The sequence below is a fragment of the Salvelinus namaycush genome, chromosome 26 (genome assembly GCF_016432855.1).
Source record: "Salvelinus namaycush isolate Seneca chromosome 26, SaNama_1.0, whole genome shotgun sequence".
In the NCBI taxonomy this organism is placed as follows: Eukaryota; Metazoa; Chordata; class Actinopteri; order Salmoniformes; family Salmonidae; genus Salvelinus; species Salvelinus namaycush.
The window spans coordinates 15,066,361-15,077,321 of record NC_052332.1 but is presented as its reverse complement, the minus strand read 5'-3'; the positions used below and the strand labels follow the sequence as shown (position 1 = coordinate 15,077,321).

The window sequence follows — 10,961 nt, the reverse complement described above, 5'->3', positions numbered from 1 at the left end:
TTGTTTAGAAACATTGTTTGACTTGTTTGGATGAAGTTTACCGGTAGCTTTTTGGATTCCTTTGTATGCATGTTGAAGGAGTGGATTACTGAAATCAATGGCGCCAACTAAACAGACTTTTTTGAATATAAAGAAGGACTTTATCGAACAAAACGTACATTCATTGTGTAGCTGGGACCTTTGGAATTGCAAACAGATGAAGATCTTCAAAGGTAAGTGATTCATTTTATCGCTATTTGTGATTTTTGTGAGGCCGGTGCTGGTTGAAAAAGTATTTTGATGTAGGGCGCTGTCCTTAGATAATCGCATGGTATGCTTTCGCCGTAAAGCCTTTTTGAAATCTGACAACACGGTTGGATTAACAAGAAGTTAAGCTTTTACATGATGTAAGACACTTGAATGTTTAATATTTAGATTTTCTTATTTTGAATTTGGCGCTCTGCAATTTCACCAGATGTTGTCGCAGGTCAACCGCTAGCGGTCTGCGATCCCTAAGAGGACATTTTCTTAACTCTTATTTTCTTAAAACTGCATTGTTGGTTAAGGGCTTGTAAGTAAGCATTTTCACCTGTTGAATTCGGTGCATGTGACAAATACGATTTTATTTTATTTTGATTTTATTCAACAAGCACGGCACTTACACATTAATGATTGGCTGAGAGAAAATGATGATAAAAAGATTGTGGGAGCTATTTTGTTAGACCAGTGCAGCTTTTGACATTATCGATCATAGTCTGCTGCTGGAAAAACGTATGTGTTATGGCTTTATGTCCCCTGCTATAGTGTGGATAAAGAGTTACCTGTCTAACAGAACGCAGAGGGTGTTCTTTAATGAAAGCCTCTCCAACATAATCCAGCTAGACTCAGGAATTCCCCAGGGCAGCTGTCTAGTCCCCTTACTTTTTAAAATCTTTACTGATGACATGCCACTGGCTTTGAATAAAGCCAGTGTGTCTGTGTATGCAGATGACTCAACACTACACATGTCAGCTACCACAGCAACTGAAATCACTGCAACTCTTAACAAAGAGCTGCAGTCAGCTTCAGAATGGGTGGCAAGGAATAAGTTAGTCATAAATATTTCAAAAACTAAAAGCATTGTATTTGGGACAAATCCTTCACTCAACCCTAAAGCTAAACTAAATTGTGTAATGAATAATTTGGAAATTGAGCAAGTTGAGGTGACTAAACTGCTTAGAGTGACACTGGATTATAAACTGTCATGGTCAAAACATGTTGATACAACAATAGCTAAAATGGGGAGAAGTCTGTTCATAATATAGCGCTGCTCTGACTTCTTAAGAACACTATCAACAAGGCAGGTCCTACAGGCCCTAGTGTTGTCGCACCTGGTCTACTGTTCAGTTGTTTGGTCAGGTGCCACAAAGAAGGACTTAGGAAAATTACAATTGGCTCAGAACAGGGCAGCATGGCTGGTCCTTAAATGTACACAGAGAGTGGAGGAGAGATTGACTTTGTCGTCTCTTCACAATCCCTTAGTCCAGAACAGACTATGGGAGGCACAAAGTACTACATAGAGCCATGACTACATGGAACTCTTTTCCACATCAGGTGACTGATACAAGCAGCAGAATCAGATTTTAAAAACAGATACAAATACACTTTATGGAGCAGCGGGGACTGTGAAGAGACACACACACACACACACACACACACAGGTGCAGACAAGCATATGCACACACACGCTAGCACACAGGCTCACACACATGTACATTGTAATATTGTTGTATGGTGGTATTATACATTTTGCATTGTAGATATGTAGTGGTGTAATAATGTTATATGATGTACTGTTTTATCTTTTGTTTTATGTGTGATGTAAGTGCCATAATGTGTTTGGAACCCAGGAAGAGTAGCTGCTGCCTAGGCAGAGACAAAGACAAATATACTTTGTCATGACAATATAAACGGATGGATTTGTTCTAGACAAGTATGCCCATACCATCTATTGTCTAATTTGCCGATCTTGTGTGCAGGTCATTGTTTTAAAAGCGTTGTAATACTCTGGACCCTGATCTCTATTTTGACGAACATACACTATACTGTACATACAAAAGTATGTGGACACCCCTTCAAATTAGTTGTCAATTTCAGCCACAACAGGTGTATAAAATCGAGCAGACAGCCATGTAATCTCCATAGACAAACATTGGCAGTAGAATGGCCTTACTGTAGAGTTCAGTGACTTGCAAAGTGGCACATTCATAGGATGCCACCTTTCCAAAAAGTACGTTTGTCAAATACAGCTGCCCCGGGTCAACTGTAGGTGCTGTTATTGTGACGTGGAAACGTCTAGGAGCAACAACGGCTAAGCCACGAAGTGGTAGGCCGCACAAGCTCACAGAACGGGACCGTCAAGTGCTGAAACGCTTAGCGTGTAAAACTTGTCTGTTCTCGGTTGTAACACCCACTACAGAGTTCCAAACTGCCTTTGAAAGCAACGTCAGCACAAGAACTGTTTGTCGTTTAGCTTAATGATATGGGTTTCTATGGCCGAGCCACCGCACATAAGCCAAGATCACCTTTCACAATGCCAAGCGTCGGCTGGAGTGGTGTAAAGCTTGCCGCCATTGGACTCTGGAGCAGTGGAAACGCGTTCTCTGGAGTGACCATATCCCCCTCGCATCCTGCAAAGGCGGAAGGGTTGCTAACATTTAGACAGCAAATTTCAATTTACCCCCCCCCAAAAATGACAGCATTTTCATCTTTTGAGCTTCTGGTCATGAAATCTATGCAGACTACTCAATCACTTTTTATAGCTACTGTTTACAGGCCTCCTGGGCAGTATACAGCGTTCCTCACTGAGTTCCCTGAATTTGTATCTGACCTTGTAGTCACGGTAGATAACATTCACATTTTTGGTGACTTCATTATTCACATGGAAAAGTCCACAGACCCAATCGAAAAGGCTTTCGAAGCGATCATCAACTCAGTAGGTTTTGCCCAACATGTCTCCGGACCTATGCATTGCCACTGTCATACCCTGGATCTAGTTTTGTTCCTTGGAATAAATATTGTGTATCTAAATGTTATTCCTTGTCACTGTATACTCCCTCTCCGGCCTCTAGGTCATCAGGCTGCTGTTTATCCCGCACACCTGTCACCATCGTCTCGTGCACCAGCGCCTCATGACACTCACCTGGACTCCATCACCTCCTCGATTATCTTCCCTATATCTGTCACTCCCCTTGGTTCTTTCCTCAGGTGTTATTGACTCTGTTTCATGTCAGTGCGTTGTTTGTGTTTCGTGTTCATTGTTTCTTTTATTTATTAAACACTCACTCCTTGAACTTGCTTCCCAACTCGTTACATTCCTCATAATCCTGGACTATCGGACCACCATTTTAATACGTTTGCAATTGCAAAAAAATATCTGCTCAGGTAGCTATATTCCTTGGGTATTTTGTGGGTTGTTATTCTATGTTTAGTTGCCTGTTCTGCACTAGCCATATTGCTTCACGGTTTGTTTTGTTGTTTTGTTTAGTTCTGTTCAGTGTTCTCTCTTTTATTAAGAGTTATGTTCGCTTACCACGCTGCGCCTTGGTCTCCTCATTATGACGGCCGTGACACCTATCCTCCGGATGTGTGCCAAACTCACTAAAAGTGGCAGAAATAAAGCCTCTCCTGAAAAAGCCAAAACGTGACCCGGAAAATGTAAAAATCTATTGGCCTATATTGAATCTCCCATTCCTCTCAAAAACATTAGAAAAAGCTGCCTTCCTGAAGACAAATAATGTATACAAAACACTGCCGTCTGATTTTCACCCCATCATAGCACTGAGACTGCACTCGTGAAGGTGGTAAATGGCCTTTTAAATATATAGAATATATTTTTGCCATCGCGGGCCAGAATCATATTACAGGATTATACATCATGTGTATGACTGTGTTGACAGATATATCTACTGTAAATCACATCCAGATATGCTACTTATTTTACTTTTTTAACATGCACAGAAATAAACCACATCCATGTTCTCCTTTTGGTAGGTATTTTCATTATTAAACATGCAATGAACTACATGGAGGGAAAAGTACACTGTGCATTCAGCACCACGGCCAGAACTCTTGTTAACGGGTATGCATAAAATCACAAGAGAGAGAGCTCAACATTACATTTAAACAACTCAATCAGTGTGAGGAGTGAAGTCTCTGATACGCATTGACTGGAGCAGTGAAGTCAGATATAGTTTCTGACTTTGCTATGCACAGGCTTGCTGAGAGGTGAGAGTCAGTAAGAGATGATCTGTGTCTTGACTTGTTGACCCGAACAGTACGAACATCTTCTGAGCATGACTCCTAATCTTTAGAATGTTTTGTTCACCGAGAGATGCATAGAACCTCGTCAGTGACATTGTTTTGAATAGTTCTCCAATCACTGCATCAGACTGAAGATTGATAAGCTCAAGTTACAGGTCAGTGGGAGCGTTATCCACATTGAAGGTGAAAGGAGAGGAAACCAACAGCATGCAATTTTCCAACACTTTGAAATCCTCAAAACGATGAGAAAACTCACCGTTCAAAGCACGCAGCAGCGATGTATACCTCTCCCGCTGGTCATCTGATAGGGAACAGACTAGTAGTGTCGGAAGGTGGGTGAGATTGTTGGCTTCTACTTGGCGGGTCAGGAGGAGTAATTTTCCCTTGAAAGCTTTGACAAGGCTGTACATCTGATGTGCAAAAAGGCACACAGCTTTCCCTGATACCTCTTGCTGAAACACCCTACATTCATTGTCTACTTTCCTTTTCTTTGAAATCTTTGAAAAAGTAATTTTTATAAATAAATGTCCCACAAGCGGTGGGAGTTAAATCATTACACAAAGGAGAGTATTCATTGGGCTTTTCATTTGAATAACAAATACGTTTTTCAAAACTTTACTATCGCAAATTCTTTATGTGATCTGAGCATGATTCCTTGGGCCGTATTGAATCAGGTTGCGGGCCAACCTTTGCCCAGGCCTGGTCTACACGGACAAGTTCTGGCCTGGTTCAGATCTTATCTGTAGGAATGATATCAGTGGATGGTTTGTCCTCTGACAAGTCAATTGTACGATAAACATTCAACATTGGCCATGCTGTCAATGAAGCATGATTTGTGCCGCACTCAAAACAACTGTTAACTCAGAACTGCAAAATCTGACTTTAGTGAGTTCAAGACAACTGGGAACTTGGAAAAATGAGCTACATCTGGGAAAATAAGCTTTGAACTTTCATCCAACTCGGAATTGTAAATCCAGAACTCGGGCTTCTTTCTAAGGCTATGACCTGAAGCCACCTTCCTGTTCAAGTGAGCACAGCACAACAAGTTGTGTAATATGCCAGGGAGATATGTATACGGTAGCTAAGAAAGTAATACTAAGTGTATGTTGTGTAGTAAGCTGTTAGTAGCTCATGTGCCTCACCCTAGTAATTTGGTCTATTTTCACCTCTTAATTTCGCCTACTGTTCTGACTTGGTGGTGCACATATAGCGTATAACCTGTTTTTGAGAAATGTAATCATCGAATACGCCCCCTTTATTTATCCTACGGTTCTGACTTGGTGTACAGGGAGAACACTGTAAGAACAGCCCATGTTCTGAATTCTGTTGCTGTACATTTCAAAAGTGCTGAACAAATAGTTATATTGACTATGTCTGTACTAGCTCTCTCATTAATGTCTTAATCGAAATTAGGGATTGCCTCTTATCCGCTCGTTGCTCCCTTAAGCCATAGTTTGTACGTCTCAATTGTCAGTAGAAACCACATTTGGCTAATCAAGTAAGCCATAACAGCAATGTTTTTTTGAAAGGCAGTAAATGAGGCTTAATGAACTGTTTGCTGCCAGACAAGGCTCCGCTGATAGCCAGGTGTAGCAGTGTTAAGGTGTTGGGACTGCTGTTGGGACTCTTTATGTAGGCCCTAACAGTTTGTGGGCACCGTTTGTCACCATTATAGTGCAATTCATGTATTGTTTAGTGTTGTGTTGTGTAGTGGCTTTGCTGGCATGCATCCCCCATTATTTATTTTTTTCCCCCACCAAAATTTAAATGCTATAATTGCCAATGGTCACAAGACGCAAGCCTCCTTATTACCCCTAGAATTTCTAAGAAACCAGTTTCGAAAATCCAGTTTCACACTCGAAAATCCTAGGCTTACAGACAGGATCTTCATTTGATCACCCTGTTACACTTTTATGAGAACTTTCATGCAAGGCAGGAAATGTAAAACTTGTAGTGTATTTGAGATTGTCATGATCGTTACAAGGAGTGGACCAAGATGCAGCGTGGTATGTTTCCATCCTTTAATATTGGAAATTAAAACTTCAAAGAACAAAACAACAAAATAAACAAACAAAACGTGACGCTATAAATAATGCCCACAGGCAACTATACATATACAAGATCCCACAAAGCACAATAGGAAAAATGGCTACCTAAATATGATCCCCAATCAGAGACAACGATAAACAGCTGCCTCTGATTGGGAACCATACTAGGCCAACATATAAATATAATACACCTAGAGGACCCACCCTTAATCACACCCCGACCTAACCAACATAGAGAATAAAAGCTCTCTATGGTCAGGGCGTGACAGAGGTTTAAAAATGCTTCTGATGTTTGTCATTTTTAGACTCGATTTTACCATACATTTTTTTAATCAATCCTACAAAAATACCCATTAATTATACTCCACATAATAATTCACATTTCCTGTTGCTGCAGGATTATTTTCCTTCTGTAGCAACCTGGTTCAAATTAAGATTCTACATCTCTATGGCAACTGAAACATTGTTTACATTGTGGGAGGCAACATGTCTGCCTAGGGAGACTAAGCACTTGGTTCCATAATAAACTGCTTTACTACAAGAAACCTTTTCTTTTCAAGAAACCTATAGACTTTCGGGCTATAGTTGATCAAATTTGAAACAAAGCAAAGTACAGAATACTGATATGTGATTTTTATTTTATTCAGCTGATACATTTCTTTGAATGAGCTGCTGCATTATACACAGGTATAAAAATGTCCAGCATATCATTTCAAGACAGTAATAACAAAATCTCAAATGATGAGGATTTGTACAAAACAAGAACTAAAAAGCACCAATGATCAGTCTCAGCCAGCTAAGGCAATCATGTTCAATGTTGATGTTAGGCTACTAATTGCATGTGTTTAGGGTTGGATGAACCCCTATACATTGTTTACAAAAATACCAACAGCTGTAGGAGCCTAAGAAATGTCATTACCTATCAGTGATCCAAGTGTGTACGGTGAAAAATAAAATATTTAGCTGATAAAGAATAAGCCCTACAGTATACTAGAAAGGACACTGTTGTCTTCTTGTACTCCACATAGTGATGTCCACCCTTCTATGAAACATTTCTATCTGCCATGCTTGGAATGTTCTTCCTGGAGTTTGGTATGGGAGGTGGCTACTGATTGGAAGTTGAGTACTTATAAGACAGAACATTATACATAGTCCTTAATGCAAGCTACTGCATGCAAAGATACTGTATGTTCCCTGAGACCTTCCTGAATTCCCTGTTCGTTGGTTGGCCATTACACATACACTACATGACCAAAAGTATATGGACACCTGCTCGTCGAACATCTCATTCCAACATCATGAGCATTAATGTGGTGTTGGTCCCCCCTTTGCTGCTAAAACAGCCTTTACACTAGATGTTGGAACATTGCTGCGGGGACGTGCTTCCATTCAGCCACAATAACATTAGTGAGGTCGGGTACTGATGTTAGGCGATTAGGCCTGGCTCACAGTTGGCGTTCTAATTCATCCCAAATGTGTTCGATGGGGTTTAGGTCAGGGCTATGTGCAGGCCAGTCAAGTTCTTCCACACCAATCTCGACAAACCATTTCTGTATGGACCTCGCATTGCGCACGGGGGCATTGTCATGCTGAAACAGAAAAGTACCTCCCCAAAACTGTTGCCACAAAGTTGGAAGCACAGAATCGTCTAGAATGTCATTGTATGCTGTAGCGTTAAGATTTCCCTTCACTGGAATAAGGGGCCTAGCCCAAACCATAACAATCAGACCCAGGCAATTATTTCTCCTCCACCAAACTTTACAGTTGGCAATATGCATTGGGGCAGGTAGCGTTTTCCTGGCATCCGCCAAACCTGTCAGCAACAGGTGTGGTTGAAATCCACTCATTTGAAGGGGTGTCCACATACTTTTGTCTATATAGTGTACATATGTAGGATCTTAATTTGAGCCAGTTAGCTACAGGAGGAAAATAATCCTGCAGCAACATGAAATGTGAATTGTTATGTGGATTATAATTAATGGACATTAATACACTATAGGTTTGCAAATTTTCAGCAACAAAAGAGTGTTCAAATTAAGATCCTACATCTGTAGAGACAGACGACTACAATAGTGAATTGCTTTATGATGAAAAATATGATGGAAAAAAAATTAAATGCACTGCTCTCAATGGCCCATATTCACAAAGAGTCTGAGTAGGAGTGCTGATCTAGGATCAGGTCTCCTGGTCCATATAATTATGATTAAAAGGCAAAACTGATCTGAGATCAGCACTCATAGTCTGAAACACTTTGTGAACACAGGCCAATAATGAACCCCCACCTCTTGAGCAATCCTGGCATTGCTGAGCAGCTGCAGGGACAGAGTATGCTGCTTCTTCACTTAGGCTAATTGATTGAATGAAATGATGACTTGGAAAGCAATTGCTCAGTGCTAAAGTGCTTGGGCGGGAGAGCCAGCAGTCCAACATAATGCCTCTTTATTAGAACACCTGAAATAGATCTATAGCACTTCAATTGAGTTATGTTTTGAATGCACGTAATATACATCACGTAGTGTGCACAGCAGCTTCAGTGCCATGTTGAATATCAAGACTGCACCTGAGACTGTACCACAAGAATGTTTTTTTACAAATAAAAAATAGGCCAGTAACTGTACAAATGTCAAGGATGGCTGAAATATTATTTTTTGTTGCTTCCATCACTGCCAACAGGGAGGGAATCAGTTAATTGCAAGAGATCCGGGTTTTAGAACAGGTTGGTCATTATCTAATCTAAAGAAACAAGTTCAACAACGCAAAAGCGAGTTCCTTGGCTCCTGAAGTACAAGCAGTGGTTTGTCAGTGAGCACCTTTGGGAAGGTCAGGGATGACCTATAGGACAACGTGAGCTGTGTCCAAATGGAACACATTGTTGAGAGGTTGAATCCACTGCATCGGATATAAAACAGACCATTAGGGCATAGGACTGTTCATATACAAAATAGGTCGTTGGCTATTATGGAAAGCTTTACAGCATAATAAACTGTTGCTGTGAAAACAAATGGAAAAAGATTCAAAATAACCATTTTATATAGAAATCAAAACATTATATTATATATTCATTACATGATAAACGTCTCTGTAAACGAAAACACAATTGTCCGAAAGAACTTTGGAAATTGATGCACGCTCAAAGAGAAATTTATGTGGAGACAGTCAATTAGAGAATTGATTGATCTCCACCAAAAATATCAAATGGAAAGAGGAGTGATCACAAAATGCCAGAGGGATTGATTCCCTGTCTTCTTGTTCTCTAGCTGTCTTGGGGTCCTGCACACAGTCTCTTATCCTCCCTCGGTGAGTCCAAGGGGGTGGGAAATGAGCCTATAGGCCCCATGTCTCCCTCTCTAGCTGAAACACACGGGCCCGATGGTGAAGCCAAACTCGCGTGTGACATTTCCGCCCCCGAACACAGCCACATCTCTCACAGGAAGCAGGTTGAGGTCCTCAAATTCAAACACAGACTCCCACGGCTCCAGCGAGTCCACCTCTTCTCCCGGCTGCCACAGCACAAAGACAGAAAAACAATTACGCAGTTGGCCAATAATATACATCAGCGATCATGAAAAAAAACATATTTTTCAATCCTATTTCTCCTACTTGATCTTTTGTGACATCCCATTGTCACTCTTAGCAAGGAGTGCATAACTCTAAAGTATTTGTAAGTGAAATACTTAGTCAAATGAAAAAATAATAAAAAACTTACAATGCAGTCGTTAAGAGCTCCTAAGTAACTCTGTCTCCTTGTGTCTGTCAGGAACTTGACCTCTCTGTCTGTGTGGCCCAGTCTGTGTCCCGGGTGGCAGGTGTAGGTGATCTTCTGCAAGGCTCTCCAACTCTGCAACCTCAGGAAACGCATCTGGACCACATTGGCCCCTGGATAATAGAACTGCCAGTGGTGGCAGAAAGGCAGACATTATGCTTTAGAACTCAGCTATGAGAGACTGTGAGACATCAGTACAAATATAATACACTCAATTGATGCAGTTACTATTGAATTAGCTTTCCGTTACTATAAATGGAATAGTTGACACTAGAGAAAGAGAGTATATTTCAGAGGAGAAGTAGAGAGAACAGACAACCTGAAATCCTTGTTCCTGCTTGCTGAGCCATTGGAATGAGCTGTCTGTCTCTGAATCCATAAGCCAGGCCTTCGTGGGCATCTTTATGTAGAAACCAATATTATTATGTACTATCAGTATGGTATTAAGTATGAATATGATTATGTATTATGAGTATGGTATTAAACTATGATTATGTATTATGAGTATGTTATTACGTATGAATATGATTATGCATTATGAGTATGGTATTAAAATATGATTATATATTATGAGTATGGTATTAAGTATGAATAGGATTATGTATTATGAGTATGGTATTAAGTATGAATAGGATTATGTATTATGTGTATGGTATTAAGTATAAATATGATTGTGGATATTAGCTTGCAGGACCTGCTCAATTGTCAGATACACACTGGTCGATGGCATGAATTCTAAAAAAGTTTACACTGATATCTGGAGGCATATTTAAAAATGTGTATGTTGACAGTCTCTGTTCTTGATATTAGCATTTAGCTCAAAGGCAAAAAAAACAAACAAATAAATTGGATTCCCGTTAAAAATTGAT

General features: G+C 40.3%; 1 protein-coding gene across 1 annotated transcript in view; it reads right to left on the bottom strand.

Annotated features, from left to right (window-relative positions):
* Positions 1–9,676: 9,676 nt before the first annotated feature.
* Positions 9,677–10,961, bottom strand: part of si:ch211-196i2.1 (collagen alpha-2(I) chain) — a 38,991-nt gene continuing 37,706 nt past the window's right edge. The window contains exons 43-44 of the mRNA XM_038965728.1: positions 10,036–10,218; positions 9,677–9,829 (exon numbers count right to left, since the gene is read on the bottom strand). Of these exons, the coding sequence (XP_038821656.1) occupies positions 9,677–9,829; positions 10,036–10,218 (336 nt within the window). The remainder of the gene's footprint in view (positions 9,830–10,035; positions 10,219–10,961) is intronic.